At 47.8% G+C, this 16,957-nt stretch overlaps 1 protein-coding gene and 1 non-coding gene across 2 annotated transcripts in view; both read right to left on the reverse strand.

The window, feature by feature from the left end:
• The window catches only part of LOC146194146 (uncharacterized), a 277,763-nt gene that overhangs the window by 159,275 nt on the left and 101,531 nt on the right, over positions 1 to 16,957 (reverse strand). The window contains exon 3 of the mRNA XM_084596029.1: positions 643 to 728. Coding sequence (XP_084452155.1) covers positions 643 to 728 — 86 coding nt within the window. The remainder of the gene's footprint in view (positions 1 to 642; positions 729 to 16,957) is intronic.
• On the reverse strand, positions 6,622 to 6,694 carry TRNAP-CGG (transfer RNA proline (anticodon CGG)). The gene has a single exon. It is a non-coding gene; the product is annotated as a tRNA-Pro (tRNA).

The following is a 16,957-nucleotide window of genomic DNA, read 5'->3' on the forward strand; positions in this document are numbered from 1 at the left end:
AAATTCGCTCTCGCCCTACCATCTGATCGGCTGGCCGTCCTGGTTAGCTCAGTCGGTAGAGCGACTGCCCCGGTAAGGTGCCGGCTTAGATCCCCGGACCAGGACGCTTTCCTTTGTAGCCATATGGCTGCGTTTGGGTGGATGCTAATGAGTAATTACTCTCTTATTATAAACGTAATACATTAACGCATTGCCACAATCTGGGCCGAACATTGCCGGATGAAAACGGGAAGTTAAAGGCGCTGTGTTAAAGGGTTTCAGATACGTTAGCGATGGGCATCTGCTATCTGAGTCAAACCGTACATTATTTCTATTGTCATTAGCTCCACATTCCGCGTGCATTAGTGAATTCCATTCCGCTAAATCTGCAAAGCGCTCTAGGCCTTGTCTTAAATCGAAAGCACGTCATCGCACTTGTTACAAGTGAACCGATATCCGCGTTTTGTGACGATTCTTTCATTGTTGCTTCTATTCAGCGGCCCCCTTTGATGCCAGGGGGTGGATGTCCCGCAAGCGACGTCAATCGTCGTCTCCCTAAGCTGGCCAGGTACGAAAGTGGCATGGAGAAAGAGCACTTGCAAGACATACAACCACACACACCATTACCAATACGGAAAGGGTATAGCAATCGCAATCTTGTACCTTGACTAAGCCAATCACCAGGAATCCGCTGAAGAGCACGACAAGAATATTGTCGGGCATCAGGAGCTTTAGTGATGTCAGGTTGTCTGCGAAGAGGAGAAAGGAAATGGTAAATCAGGGTCATCATCCGCCATGGTTGCTGCTCTATCCATTGGCATGCCGCTGCTTGCCTCCAAGAGAAATGTCAATATTTCTCGACAGAATGAGGCGTTCCTTTATGAGGAACGGAGCAACATTCCTCGAAAAGGAGGTGACTCCTAAGAGCTGACGTTGGCTATTTCATGCGGCTAAATGCTGGAGTGCTCCAATGAGGGTTGTGGAACTTGCTCTCGATATATTTTGCCCACCATGTAAAAAAGATTCAGAATGCTTTTAATTCCCCACAGACATGAATAGAACAGAGGCCTCCCTTGTAAACACCGTCCCCTCCGCAGTTGTATGAAATGCTTGTCGAGATATTTGTCAAGCATTGCTTCAGTTCAGTTCCGTTCAGTCGTTCAGTCGTGTCCGACTCTTCGTGACCCTTTGGACCATATTACGCCAAGCTTTCCGGTCTCTCACTATCATCCTAAGATCACATAGCTTCATCTGCAGCGCCTCGAGGATGCCATGTAACCATCGCGTTCGCTGCCTACCCCTTCTCAGGTGACCCTCAACCTTTCCCAACATCAAATCTTTCCCCAGCGACTCCTCTCTTCTCATCAGATGTCCAAAGTAGCTGAGCTTTAACATTAGAATTTGACCCTCCAAAGAGCAGTCAGGGTTTATGGTCGACAATATCGACTGATTTGATCGTCTGGCCGTCCAAGGAACTCTCAGCAGTCTCCGCCAGCACCACAATTCAAACGCGTCAATTCTTCGGCGGTCAGCCTACTTCACAGTCCAATTCTCGCATCGATGCATCAAAATTGGAAACACCATAGCACGAGTTATACGGATCTTGGTTGGTAGTCTAATGTCTCTGCTCTTTATTAGGCGGTCAAGGTTAGCCATGGCTCTCTTTCCCAAAAGCAGGCGTGTCCTAATTTCATGGCTGCAGTCTCCTCCGGGTAATCTTGAAGCCAAGGAAGAGAAAAATCTGTCACAGCTTCCAGTTCTAATTTCATGGCTGCAGTCTCCTCCGGGGTAATCTTGAAGCCAAGGAAGAGAAAAATCTGTCACACCTTCCAGTTCTTGTCCCTTGATGCTCCAGGACTTGATAGGGCAAGACGCCATGATCTGCGTCTTTTTAATGTTCAGTTTAAGTCCAAACTTCTCACTTTCTTCTTGTACGCGCATCAGAAGTCTCTTGAGTTCGACTTCACTTTCTGCCATTAAACTGGTATCATCCGCATATCTAAGGTTGTTGATACGTTTCCCAGCAACCTTCACTGCAGCTGAAGACTCGTCCAGTCCGGCCTTCCTCATGATGCGCACTCAGCATAAAGGCTAAATAGGCAGGGTACAGTATGCAGCCTTGTCCTACTCCGTTCTCAATCAAGCATTGCTTTCTGTTACAAAAAGAAAAAAAACATTCAAAGGAGGATGGCGATACTCCCAAATTTGTGCGCAGCTGCTTAAGCATTTTTGCGATATCGAGAATTTGAGAGGTGGTGTGTGGCTTTACGTAGTACTCTTTATTTTTCAATTTCCAGAAGAGAATGAGAACCATGACTTAGCGGCTCGTGGCTTGTGAGAAATACTCCTCATGATATTCTCTTCTTCCGCTCGTAGCCCTCCGCAGAGCAGGCGTATAAGACCTGCGCTGGTAAAAATTCATTTTGAACGGATGTGAGATCACGGCGGCCGCTTTTCGATGACAGCGAAAATCAAGGCAGCCATGCGTTAAAAAACACCGGTCGGTTGAAGCACTACACTACGCCGTCTCTCATGCCCCATGTTGCTATGGGACACATGCCCGCATTCTTCCGTAATTACTGTAGCAGTTACAAATACAGGAACTAGGCACTGTGTACTTCTGCTAGCCCATGTCGGTCTGCATCAGTTCCCACGTATTCATGAGGCATTGATATATTATGTTTATTTATTATTTGCACAATTTTGGAATTTCGCTAGCCTTGCTCGCTGCTCTTCTGTGCACGGATCAAAATTTACGTAAGAGCTCGCTCCCATTGCACAGGGCTCCTTGATTATAACCACCTGTTTGTGTTTGTTGCGACTATCGTATAAAGAAAGGCCTTACCGTTCGCTCTGGCTTTATGTTTCCACGCTGCCTTCTTACCAATGTTAATATGCACGAGCTTGTTGCTTCATGATTAAGGAAAAATAACGGAGCGCCTCTTTTTGAGTCCTTGTCTTATTCGCGCTACTCACTTTCCCCAGGGTTTCCCACCCATCGGTCACCATTTAAGAAATAATCTTCTTTAAGCACGCAGCACGTTCCAGCTGTGAAATACCACCATTCGAGAGAGAGAGAGAGAGAGAGAGAGAGAGAGAGAGAGAGAGAGAGAGAGGGAAAAAACTTTATTCGTCAGGAATTTATATAGTTCTTGCCTCGGGCTGCGTTCAGCTGCTCCAGGTGTCCGGCGGTCCAAGTCTGTCAGCGACCTCTTGCGCTCTTGCCGAGGCCGGGACTGGTCGTCTGGGTAACGGCTGACGAGAACAGCTTCCGAGTGTTCCCGCGAGGGAGATGGTACTAGATTTACCGGAGACGGATCCTCCGCGCAGTCCCAGATTATATGGTCTAAGGTGGCAGGCGCACAGATGGCAGTACGGATTTACCAAGTCGGGAAAGATTTTTGCATACGTCCAGGGGTTTAGCTGCGACCCAAGGTTTCCCACCCATCGGTCACCATTTAGGAGGCAATCTTTTTTAAACACGCAGCACGTCCCAGCTGTGAGATACCACCATTCGGGAGGTTTCTTCGAAACTGCCAGACATGGGAGACTCCTCTCGAGCTGTGACGAGCATTGCTGATGAAAGTGCCTGTAAGTTCCGGCATTTCAAACGCCGCTGTTTTGTCACATGTCTGGAGAAAATGTTCATAAACAACACGGCCCAGACTAGGCCGCAGTGCTAAACGATAAAACTGTATCCCATAGAACACTAGTTTTGGAGGGGGAGAAAATAGTAGGGACGCGAGGGGAATTCAATTCAATGTTTATTTTCCAGCTCACGATGTAAGGCTTTCAGGGCTAAAAGCAGCTTTGTGCAGCTTGAAGTGGCCATTGAAACCTCCACTTGGTTTTTACAAGAGCACCAAAACCGTGGAAACGCAATAAATAGGCCAGAAAAACAACAGCAGAACAAACCATCATTACTTCACACTGAATCACACTTGAGTTCTTACATTTTCAGGCATACAAAACAAAGAATAGAAGGCAGGTGTAACACGATACAGGACATAACTGAAAAGCATGATGATTTGCGGCACTGTTAATGATGAAAGATAGTCAGAATTTTAACATTGCACAACCTGTTCTGGCATATATAATAAATTGAGCGATGTTTACCATCACATCCCAGAAAAACAGGAGGTGATATGACAAAGTAAAAAAAAGCATTACATATTTACAAAATACTACCGAAACTGTTTAATAGTGCGGAGTTCTGTGTCTTGATGATTGTTAAGAATGGTAGGAAGAGTGTATACTGTAGTGTTTCTAGCTTGTAGTTAGTGCGAAAATGAGGCACGAACCATGGGTTTGTGCTACGTGTACGTGCATCTTTGACGCCGGCTGTAAGGCAACCGGTAGATGTTAAAAAAGTCTTCTAGCTTTGTGAAAGTCGAATGAAAAGTTGATAGAATGCGATATTTGCGTTGATGTTCAATAAGCCCGTATTTTCGAAATGAAGCATGTGTTGACGCGGAATACGGGATGTTTGCGATTATGCGAACAATTTTCTTTTGCAAAGCATGTATTCTATTGATTTTTGTTTAGTTGTTGTGAGCCAACAAGAAATGGAAGCTGTGACAGATTTTCTCTTCTTGGGCTCCAAGATTATCTCGGAAGGAGACTGCAGCCATGGAATTAGGAGACGCCTGCTTCTGGGAAAGAGAGCAATGGTTAGAGAGGCATTAGTCTGCCAACCAAGGTCCTTATAACTCGTGCTATGGTTTTCCCAGTTGTGATGTATGGATGCGAGAGTCGGACTGTGAAAAAGGCTGACCGCCGAAGAATTGACGCATTTGAATTGTGGTGCTGTGGAAGACTCTTGAGAGTTCCTTGGACTGCCAGAAGATCACATCAGTCGATATTGTCGACCATAAACCCTGACTGCTCATTGGAGGGTCAAATTCTAAAGTTAAAGCTCAGTTACTTTGGTCATCTGATGAGAAGAGAGGAGTCGCTGGAGAAAGATTTGATGTTGGGAAAGGTTGAGGGTCGCCGGAGAAGGGGTAGGCAGAGAACGCGATGGTTAGATGGCATCCTCGAGGCACTGCAGATGAAGTTATGTGATGTTAGGAAGATAGTGAGAGACCGGAAAGCGTGGCGTGACATGGTCCATAGGGTCACGAAGAGTCGGACACGACTGAACGACTAAACTGAACTGAGCTGTGAGCCAAACTAGGCTACAATAATTAGGATATGGCAAAGCTACGCGTGATAAATGTGCAGTTTGATTTGGACGGGCAGAAACGATCTGCATCGCGACAATTCTCCAGTGATGGTTGAAAGTTTTTTACATACCCGAGTTATGTGTAGGTCCCAGGTAAGGTGTGAGGAAAAGGCTACGCCTAGAATTTCATGATGCTCAACGATATCAATAACTTTTCCCTCAAATGTAATAGCGCATTGTAGATTAAGGGGCTTATTTCCTGATCTAAAATTTGTTACCTTTGTCTTTTTTGCAATAATGGTAATATGATTGGCTTGCGACCAGGGGGAGAGATTTTAAAGCACGCTATTGCATTTTGTTGTTAATGTGTTTATATAAGGTCCGGAGGGAAGTATACTACTATGTCAGCGTAGATGATAAACCTAGCTGTTTCTTCTATATTCTCTATATTACTGATGTAAACACTGAAGAGCAGAGGACCCAGAATACTCCCTTGAGGCACACCTCTCGAAAGAGGAAGAAAATGCGATTGCTGGTGTCCCAAACACAGGTATTGTGAGGGATCTTTTAAGTATGATTCTAGCAGTTCTAAAGGCAGTCCACAAATTACCGAAAACGCAAGCTTTTTATTAGTATGTGACGATTTATAAAATATAAAACTTTTGAGAAGTCTATGAAAAGTCCCAGCGTGATAACCTTTTTATCAATATTTAGTAGTAATGTCTTCTTTCATAGCTAAAAGCGCATTTTCTGTGGATCGTCCTTTACGAAAACCGTACTGTGCTTCGGAGAGTGTATTATGCCTAGTAAAAAAAAATATGAATAGTAAAAAAAAAACTGTTAGTCAACAAAAAATAATTTTTCAAAGCATTTGGAAAAAAATTGGGAGAATTGATATTGGCCTTTAGTTGGATATTACCGTCTTTGTGTACTACAGACAATCTAGTTATTTTTTTAAAGCTGAAAATGCCCCAGTTTCAGGCGATAAATTATATATGTAACTAAGTGCAGGGGCAATAAGTTCTTAAACGTACTTCACTGGTACAGTAGAGTCGAGAGTTAGGCCAGTTGGTACATAATGGTAAGGATTAAAACCAGCGGAAAGACGCAGACAAGGAGAGAAGCACACAACGCAACGCTGGACTGACAACTGAGTTTATTGCTAAAAAATGACATTCATATATACTCTTCAGCGAAGAAGCAACACATGCGCAGGTGGCAAGAGAAACAATAAAAATGATAATCATGGGGAAAATTACCTCATCAGCACGCTATCTATGTGCGCTGTAAAGAGCTTAGGAACTGAAATTCTTTATCGTACAAGAAGGAAAGAAGCCAACAGTCGGCAAGGCCAAGGAAAGCATTGGGGATTGTACTTTTGTCTTTTTTTTAATTTTTGCTTCGATAATCACATAAATTAGTAATGCAATCTGTTTAGGGGAAAGGTGATTAAACACAAAGTAGAAGAAAAAACAACATGCCGATGGTGGGAACCGAACCCACGACCTCCGAATACCGCGTCCGGTGCTCTTCCAACTGAGCTACATCGGCCGCTGTCCCCCCTGCTACTTTCTTGGGTAATAATGTTGTCTGTATACGAACCTTGAGAGTGTTCACCAGCGCCACCCTCAACCATAGCGGCGGACGTGGAACGTCCTGTGTTACCGCCAGCGTTACGTAGAACGTGATCAAGAGCGAGGGCGAAAGCTGTGCTAGAACCCTCTTATGCTACCTATAGCTTCAAGACTGCAAGAACCGAGACCCCGTAAGCTACAAGCAGATAAATGAAGGGGAAATGAGGGTGCTCGTTATAATACAAGAAGGAAAGAAGCCAACAGTCGGCAAAGCCAAGGAAAGCTGGGATTGTACTTTTGTCTTTTTTTTTATTTTTACGTCGATAATCACATAAATTAGTAATGCAATCTGTTTAGGGGAAAGATGATTAAACACAAAGTAGAAGGAAAAACAACGTGCCGATGGTGGGAACCGAACCCACGACCTCCGAATATCGCGTCCGGTGCTCTTCCAAATGAGCTACATCGGCCGCTGTCTCCCCTGCTACGTTCTTGGGTATTAAGGCTCCAATACAGACCGACGTAACGCGCGAGGGCGCGCACGTCGGCCGGATCTTTCATGCTGACGAAGTCGGGCATTTATGCACCGACCTTTCTGTCCGACGTACTTATTCCCGCATTATAATTAAATGCAATAGACAATTTGAGTTGCACAGGGTACAAACTTCGCACGGTGAACCATGAGACGAAGCTTGTACTCTGTGCAACTCAAGTTGTTTATTGCATTCCATTATCATGCGGGAATATGTACATACGTCAGTCAAACATGTCGGTGCTTAAATGCCTGACTTCGTGAGCCTGAAATATTCGTACTTTCCGACGAACGGGCCAATTTGCCGAAACACTGCTGGAAGCATAAATGCAGGCGGCTGCTTAAGGAAACAGTCATCCTGGGGCGGGGTAAAACAAAGAGCCAACGCGAAATCCTGGAGGCTTTTCACATTATTAAAAATGACGAGACTTGTGTCAGCGAAACTTCTGTTACCTTGTGCGATAAAGAATTTCAGTTCCTGATCTCTTTAGAGCGCACATAGATAGCTTGCTTATATGGTAATTTTCCCCAGGATTATCAGTTTTATTACTTCTCTTGCCACGTGCGCATGTGTTGCTTCTTCGCTGAAGGGTATATATGAATGTCAGTTTCTTAGCAATAGACTCAGTTGTCAGTCTAGCGTTGTGTGCTTCTCTTCTTGTCTGCGTCTTTCCGCTGGTTTTATTTCTTACCAGTACTTCACTGGCTTCATTTGAATGTAGTTAATGCCTAAGGCCTTCATATTCCTTAATGTCATGAATATTTCAGTGATTTCACGTGCGTCAGTAGGTGCAAAAAACAAGCCTTCACATAATGCCTGGCCTGCATTATTAGAAAAACACGTACCAGTGGGAGTTGCAGTATTATCTAAAAAGTGCGTGCTGAATGCATTGGCCAGTTCTTGGCCAGCAATATCTCGGTCATTAACCTTTTCAGGTGCCAAATGCTTTCTTTCGCGCACTAGTACACGGTTAATCACCTTCATGCGGTGTCCGGTACTTTGCTTTTTATATCACCAAAGACGTTGTGATAATAAGCTGTTCTCGCTAGCCTTAGCTCACTGTTTAGTGTATTTCTGTGCGTTTTATATTCCTGCAATGCCACCGGAGATCGATTGCGAAGGAATGAATGATAAAGTTCGTTTTTCTTTTTTATTCTTTCTAAGTGAAACCGAGTCAACCATGGTTTTCTAATTCTTTTGGATAGTTTAAGAATTTTCATTGGGAAATACTTACGATAAATGCGTGTGAATCCTTCAGGAGCATGGCATGCATAGGCATCGTCTACATTTTGTATTCGCGATACAAACGACCAATCATGCTGGGATATTTATTTTTTAAAGCATTCCAGAGCTGTTTCAGATACATATTGAATTTTAAGGGGCTAAGGACGCATCTTTTTGTGTGTTTGTTTCGTAACACAGATCATAAAAACGGGACAGTGATCGCAGATGCACAACGCTGTGGTACCGGAGTGACAAGCAGATGTGTCAATATTTGTAACGAGTAAAATAGGGATTGATGCAGTAGAATGTGTTATGCGGGTTGGCGTATTGACCAAGTTTGAAAATCGAATTAAGCATGATGTTGAGATCAAGTACAGTTCTGGTACTTTTTAACACGTTTATAGGTCTTAGGGACGACGAGCTGCAGGAGCCGAGCCGTACTCGTGATCCCCATTAATCCCAGCGCCGTCTTGTAAACCCGTCTCATCAGCGTGTTTATCTTTGTCCGGTCACCGACCTGCCAATTGAGGTAGGCCGCAACGTTGGCGATGTGACTGATCACGAACGACTGGACGAGGCGCTGAAGACTGTCTTCACGCATGCCTGCCCGTCGTGTACACGGCGGCAGGCGCGGGCCAAAGCCCTCGTCGAGCAACGAGCCCAGGACCCGCAAGCCCGGTTCGTGGACGCTGCGGAATACAAGCGAGAAGGGTTCGTGGCAGTGGCCGTAGCGGGGCTACCGGCATCAAGACAACGGCAGCGAGCGTGCGGTACACGGACGCCACAGACGCCGAGGAGGTTGCCATCGCTCTGGCGATCTCGGAGGCCGAGTGTCGCACCGTGCTCAGCGACTCGAGGAACGCTGTGCGCAACTTTGCCAAGGGGCGAGTGTGCGCGCCGGCGGCCGCCATCATCAGTAAGCTCCAGCTTCAAGACCGCGGCAACACTATCCGCATCAAGTGATTCCCGGCGCACGTGGTAGATTGTGCATTCTCACTGAATCACAACGAGACGGCCCGCGAGCGCTTACCTTCCGCGCCCCGAGAGGGACCGTTCCGAATGGTGGTTCGAAACAAAAGACCGAATGACCAGTTACGAGAAAGTGACTAAAGTTTACCGCCTAGCTCGACGGACAATGCCGCCGCCTCACCCGGCACTTAGTCGGAAGGAGGCGGTCATCCTAAGGCAAATGCAAACCGAGTCACTCGTAGCCCCGGCAGTGCTACAGGTCTCTCACCCAGACATCTACACGAGTGATACGTGCAGTGTATGTCAAGTGGGTCCACCGGACCAAGGGCACATCATGTGGGACTGTGCCAGGTTCCCGACTGAAGCTGCATCCAGGACATAACCCCCCGAACTTCAAAGTGTAGTGCAGAATACAGACAAGGACATTCAACTATGGGCCGTCCAGCAGGCCCGGGGTGCGCTCGAAAAGCACCAGCCTCACAACCCACCACTAACGGGCCAAATGAGGTAGTGCAGAGTAGGGCTTAACCCCGGGTAGACGCTTGGCCAGCGTCACGACGCTTTAACCCGTCGTTTGCCGGCTCCCTAATAAAGTTATACATACATAACACGTTTATATTGATACCTCCACCAAGATGATACGGGGCAGAAGGCTAGCACAGGAAACCACAGCAGGTGATGAGCAAGTGTTCACAGCACAGCAGAGCAGAACACAGCAGGTGTTTAGGCAAGCCCAACGGTTTCTTCTGCTTCGTCGTCTCTCACTCTATTTTCTGTCGTCGTCCTCTTCGGTGCCATATACGTAACAATATTGTTACATATATGTCCTGCGTCGCTGGATGTTGAAGAAGAGGACGATCAACAGTAGAGGACGATCAACAAAATTACAAAGAAGGACGTTTACCCGCTCCCCAGGATAGATGATGTCCTTGAATGCTTGCATGGTGCCAGCTATTTTTCTTCGATTGATCTTCGTTCTTGTTATTCGCAGATCGCTGTCGACGAACGGGACCGAGAGAAGACCGCTTTCGTCACGCCTGATGGCCTGTATCAATTTAAGGTGATGTTTTTTGGTCTGTGTAATGCGCCCGCAACATTCGAGCGCATGATGGATTCTCTTTTGCGCGGTTTCAAATGGACGACGTGTTTTTGTTATTTTGATGACGTTATTGTCTTTTCCTCGACCTTCGAGAGCCATCTCCATCGCCTTGAGGCCATTCTTGGAGTCTTCCGAAGAGCTGGCCTCAGCTTAACTCGAAGAAGTGCAGCTTCGGCCGACGTGAACTCAAGGTACTCGGTCACGTGGTCGACGCACGTGGCGTTCAACCCGACCCAGACAAAATATGTGCTGTAAGTGCATTTACTACACCCCGCTGTACCAGTGACGTGCGTAGTTTTCTGGGCCTTTGCTCCTATTTTCGACGGTTTGTCCCCAACTTTGCGGAGACGGCTCGTCCACTCACCAATCTTCTGAAGAACGACGCTCCAATTTGCTGGAACCAAGGACAACCTCAAGCATTTTCTGCACTCATTGCGGCCCTCACCATCCCACCCATCCTGGCACACTTCAATCCCTAAGCACCAACGGAGGTACGCACCGACGCCAGTGGTCACGGTATTGGTGCCATTCTTGCCCAACAGCAGATGGGTCGCACTCGCGTCATTGCTTATACCAGTCGCCTCCTTTCTGCGGCTGAGAGGAATTACTCGCTCAAAGAACGTGAGTGTTTAGCCCTCGTGTGGGCCATTAAAAAGTTTCGCCCTTACTTGTTTGGCCGCCCGTTCTCCGTCATCACCGACCACCACGCCTTATGTTGGCTTTCTACGCTGATGGACCCTACTGGTCGCCAGGGGCGTTGGGCCCTCCGCCTTCAGGAATACACTTTTTTCTGTCGTCCACAAGTCCGGCCGATTGCACGCTGACGCTGACTGCCTGTCCCGCAACCCGGTAGATTCACCACCCACAAGCGAGTGTGACGATGACACATGTGTGTTGGCCATCTCTGACCTTTTAAACATTCGCCATGAACAGCGCTTAGATCTCAAGCTTTGCAGTATTATCAATCGCCTCAGCACTAATCACCTTGATGCTACCCTTGCTTTTGTTCGTGTTCCACAACGGCACCTTATACCGGCGGAATATGCGATCAGATGGCGCTAAGCTTCTGCTCATAGTCCCCGAACACCTGCGCGCCACCGTTCTACAGCAACTGCACGACGTGCCCACTGCGGGTCATCTTGGTCTATCTCGCACGTACGACAGCGTCCGCCGCCGTTTCCTTTGGCCGGGCCTCTATCGCTCTGTTCGTCGTTACGTGGCTTCTTGTGACCGATGTCAGCGTCGGAAGAAGCCATTGGCGTGCCTGCTGGATACCTCCAGCCGATCGTCATTCCAGTAGACCCGTTTTCCAAGAGTTGGCCTTGATCTCCTCGGGCCTTTCCCACTCTCTTCGTCGGCGAATAAATGGATTGCGGTGGCCACGGATTATACTACGCGCAACGCTGTCACCCGAGCGATACCCACCAGCTGTGCAACTGACGTGGCTGCGTTTCTTCTCCACGACGTCATTCTGCTCCATGGTGCTCCACGCCAGCTGCTCACTGACCGTGGCCGTTGCTTTCTTGCTCGAGTAGTCGACGAAATTCTCCGGTTCTGCTCCATTAAGCGCTATTTCACCACCGCTTATCATCCACAAACGAACGGCCTCACCGAACGCCTCAACCGCACGGTCACGGACATGTTGTCAATGTATGTATCGGATGATCACCGTGACTGGGATGTTACTTTGCCATTTGTAACGTTCGCATATAATTCCTCCCTTCACGACACAATGGGATACTCACTCTTCTATCTTCTATACGGCCGCGACCGTCCCCTTCCGTTTGACAGCGTACTGCCTCCCACCGGTAATGCCAGCTCCTATGTTCGTGACGGCTCGCCGTCAACTAGCTTCCTCCCAAAATTCCCAGAAACGCCTCCATGATTCTCGTCACCGGGACGTCCACTACTCTCCGGTCTCTCTCGTCTTGCTCTGGACTCCCGCTGGTAGAGTTGGGTTGTGTGAGAAGCTCTTGCCACGCTACGCAGGACCCTACCGTGTCTTATGGCCAGTCACTCCTGTGACATACGAGATCACCCCTGTGCATCCGCCGCAACAGTCCGCTATGCCACGTACCGAGATCTTTCATGTCGCCTGAATGAAGCCGTGCTACACCTGCAGTAGTTCGACATAATGCGCACCGACACTGTGCTTTTTGTGGAGGGGGGGGGGGAAATGTTACATATATGCTCTGCGTCGCTGGATGTTGACGAAGAGGACGACCAACAGTAGTGACGCGGAAGGAAGACGAAGCTGAAGAAACTGTTGGGACTTGCGTGAGCACTTGCTGTGTTCTGCTCTACTGTGCTGTGAACACTTGCCCATCACCTGCTGTGGTTTCCTGTGCTAGCCTTCTGCCCCGTATCAATAATATTATTCACCACCACATATCAAGCTGTTTTTGATAGAAAGGTAATCCAGAGGGCTCTCAAAGAATGACAGGAACAGTCGGACATTTCCGTGTGGCAGACGATATACTACAACGATGGTTTCCAAATGCGGCTGAAGGATTAAAATCTCACAATTATCAGTAACCCGACAGAAAGTCGGTACCAAGAAACAGTTGCTGCAATGTATGCGGCGACACCACATCCTCACTGATTAGTGCGATTTAGAAAAAACGTTTTGTATCAGTCAAGTTCAAGCATTTGGCGACCATCATTGTACTATGTTTCTGTAATCATTATAAGATTATATTTGAAAAATAAATAGCTGTCCTAAAATTTATTACGTCATCTATTTTATTAACAACCGAGCGGGCATTTAGGTGCAGAACAGATGCATCTTTACATTTCCGGGCTTGATGCATTCAGGGACGTGGCAAGACATCTCAATAAAAACTGTATTGACACCAGAACATAAGGGTGACAGATAAAATATCTTTTTCAAGGTTGTTCTCGTCAGCAATGTGCACCATTGGCCAGGTTTCAGTTTTCTTTGCATATATCCCGCCATTGAATGACGGCTTTCCATTGGAATTCAACCTTGTTTTTGATGGCCCTCCCCCAAATTTGTTTCAGAGTGGGGCACTGATGCTCGTTGATGTACATGGGGTATTGCTGTCTATCGCGGCATCTTCGTTAGTTAGCCTAAGCTTTCTCGCCGTTTTTCAAACTTGGCCACGCTTCGCTATGGACTTTAATTTGACAATAATGTTAGTTCCAGTGGAATTCCGTACAGGCACACGATGGCAGGTTTCAATGGCGGTTTCACTGATTGGTTCGTTAATTGCAGTGCCAATCCGAGAGATGATGCGGGTGATGTTTTTTCCTCGTGTTTTTAACACATTTAATATCAAGGTTGCAGCTTCTAGAATATTGTTCGAGATGTACAAGCTATTTCTTAAGCTCTGGGTTCTTTTTTTTTCAGCGCTTCACATTTACCTGAAGATAACCATTTTCATCTCTCAGCTTGTCATTCTTTGCAATCTCAGTGTCAAGCCATTTTTTTAGGTCATCGATGTCGGCCTGCGAGTTTTCAAGACTCTCGATTATGTTGTTTTCATCGTTGCGAAGTTCACGTCGGTTGGCATCTCTCAAATGCTTCACTGGATACGTTGCCTTCGTGTTTGAATTCCTCTTTAAATCTGGAAAATTCAGCCTTGAATTTTTTAGACATTTCTCGTACAGGTCACAAAGAACCATAATCTACAGCAGCGGCGACGTAATGCACGCAAAATGCTACAACCAGGAATGTTTGCGAGCAATTCCTGCAGCAAGGAAAACGGATGGGCTTAAGCACAGTCTGCTGCTGGTCGTCGCTGCTGCCAAAGTGAGGACTGTATCGGGACTCAGCGTTGTTTTATACTCTTCTTTCGTGTCGTAGAAGTCGAAGTCGAAAGTCCGCCGAAGAACAGGCTTCCAGAGATAGCCGGGCTTGACTAGCCACATGGTAGTCACGAAGGAGTGGTTCGGGCTTGGGTGAACTAGCAGTTGCGTGGGTGGAAATCTGCCGAAAGGAAAACGCATGGGCTTAGGCACAGTCCGCTGCTGGTCGTCGCTACTTCCAAGTGAGGACAGTATCGTTGTTTTAAACTCTTTTTTCGTGACATAAAAGTCGATCGCTGCTGCAGATGGCAAAGTCCACCGACGACCAGGCTTCCAGACATAGCCGGGCTTGACTAGCCACGTGATAGTCACGAAGTAGTGGTTGGGGCTTAGGTGAACTAGCAGCTGCGTGGGTGGATATCTGCAGCAAGGGAAACGAATGCGCTTAGGCGCAGTCCGCTGCTGGTCATCGCTGCTGCCAAGTGAGCAGCGACGATTAGCAGCGGAACCAAATTTGGCGCAACTGAAAATCTAATGAAATAAATAAAATGTTTTCCTTTAATGTCAACGCAAGACTATATTGGCAGCGGCAGCGGCAGTCGACACAAATGTGACCGTTTGCACTTTGAAACCCAGGTTTCTACGGGAAATGGCATTCACTGGCCATCATCCAGACTTTTCGTCGCCCAGCCACTCAAGCCTACTACGCGACTGCATAACTTTGCTGCCGCACGTGTGCCGGCTAACTTGCTACTGACGTGTCCTTGGGGCGACATAGAGCTACGACGTGCGGCCTGATCCACCTAATAACTGTAAAAAGATGCCCCACCCTCCACCTGGTCTCATTTTGGCAGCGGCAATCGAAGCAACTGTGACCGTTTCCACTTTAAAACAGATGTTTCAACGGGAACTGACATTCTTTGGCCGTCATCCAGACTTTTCGTCACCCCGCCGCTCAAGCCTACTACGCGACTACATAAATATGCTGCCGCACGTTTGCCTGCTATCTTGCTACTGAGGTGTCCTTGGGGCGACATCGGTGGCATCGAGCTACGACTTGCGGCCTGCTCCACCTATCAACTGCAACAAAAGATGCCCCACCCTCCACCTGGTCTCATTTTGGCAGCAGCAATCGACGCAACTGTAACCGTTTACACTTTAAAACCCATGTTTCTACGGGAACTGGCATTCTTTGGCCGTCATCCACACTTTTCGTCGCACAGCCACTCAAGCCTATAGGCAAGTGCATAACTTTGCTGCCACACGTGTGCCTGCTATCTTGCTACTGAGGTGTCCTTGGGGCGACATCAGTGGCATCGAGCTACGACTTGCGGTCTGCTCCACCTATAAACTGCAATAAGATACCCCACCCTCCACCTGGTCTCATTTTGGCAGCGGCAATCGACGCAACTGTGACTGCTTCCACTTTAAAACCCAGGTTTCTGTGGGAACTGGCATTCGCGTGCCGTCATCCAGTCTTTTCGTCGCCCAGCCGCTCAAGCCTACTACGCGAGTGCATAACTTTTCTGCCCCACGTGTGCCTGCTATCTTGCTACTGACGTGTCCTTGGGGCGACATGGGTGGCATCGAGCTACGACTTGCGGCCTGCTCCCCCTATCAGCTGTAAAAAGATGCCCCGCCCTCCACCTGGTCTCATTCTGGCAGCGGTAATCGACGCAACTGTTACCGTTCCCACTTTAAAACCCAGGTTTTTTCGGGAACTGGCATTCTTTGGCCGACATCCAGACTTTTCGTTGCCCAGCCGCTCAAGCCTACTACGCGAGTGCATAAGTTTCTGCCGCACGTGTGCCTGCTATCTTGCTACTGACGTGTCCTTGGGGCGACATCGGTGGCATCGAGCTACGACTTGCGGCCTGCTCCACCTATCAATTGTAAAAAGATGCCCCACCCTCCACCTGGTCTCATTTTCGCAGCGGCAATCGACGCAACTGTGACCGTTTCCACTATAAAACCCGTATTTCTACGGGAACTGACATTCTTTGGCCGTCATCCAGACTTTTCGTCGCCCAGCCGCTCAAGCCTACTACGCGAGCGCATAATTTTGCTGCCGCACGTGTGCCTGCTATCTTACTACTGACGTGTCATTGGGGCGACATCGGTGGCATCGAGCTACGACTCGTGGCCTGCTCCACCTATGAACTGTAAAGAGATGCCCCACCCTCCACCTGGTCTCATTTTGGAAGCGGCAATTGATGCAACTGTGACCGTTTCCACTTTAAAACCTAGGTTTCTACGGGAACTGGCATTCTTTGGCCGTTAACCAGACTTTTCATCGCCCAGCCGCTCAAGCCTACTACACGAGTGCATAACGTTTCTGCCGCGCGTGTGCCTGCAATCTTGCTACTGGCGTGTCCTTGGGGTGACATCGGTGCCATCGAGCTACGACTTGCGGCCTGCTCCACCTATCAACTGTAAAAAAATGCCCCACCCTCCACCTGGTCTCATTTCGGTAGCGGCAATCGACGCAACTGTGACCGTATCCACTTTAAAACCCAGGTTTCTACAAGAACTGGCATTCTTTGGCCATCATCCAGACTTTTCGTCGCTCAGCCGCTCAAGCCTACTACGCGAGAGCATAACTTTTCTGTCGCACGTGTGCCTGCTACCTTACTACTGGCGTGTCCTT

The sequence above is a fragment of the Amblyomma maculatum genome, chromosome 3 (assembly GCF_055883805.1).
Source record: "Amblyomma maculatum isolate TAMU_Amacu chromosome 3, ASM5588380v1, whole genome shotgun sequence".
Lineage (NCBI taxonomy): Eukaryota > Metazoa > Arthropoda > Arachnida > Ixodida > Ixodidae > Amblyomma > Amblyomma maculatum.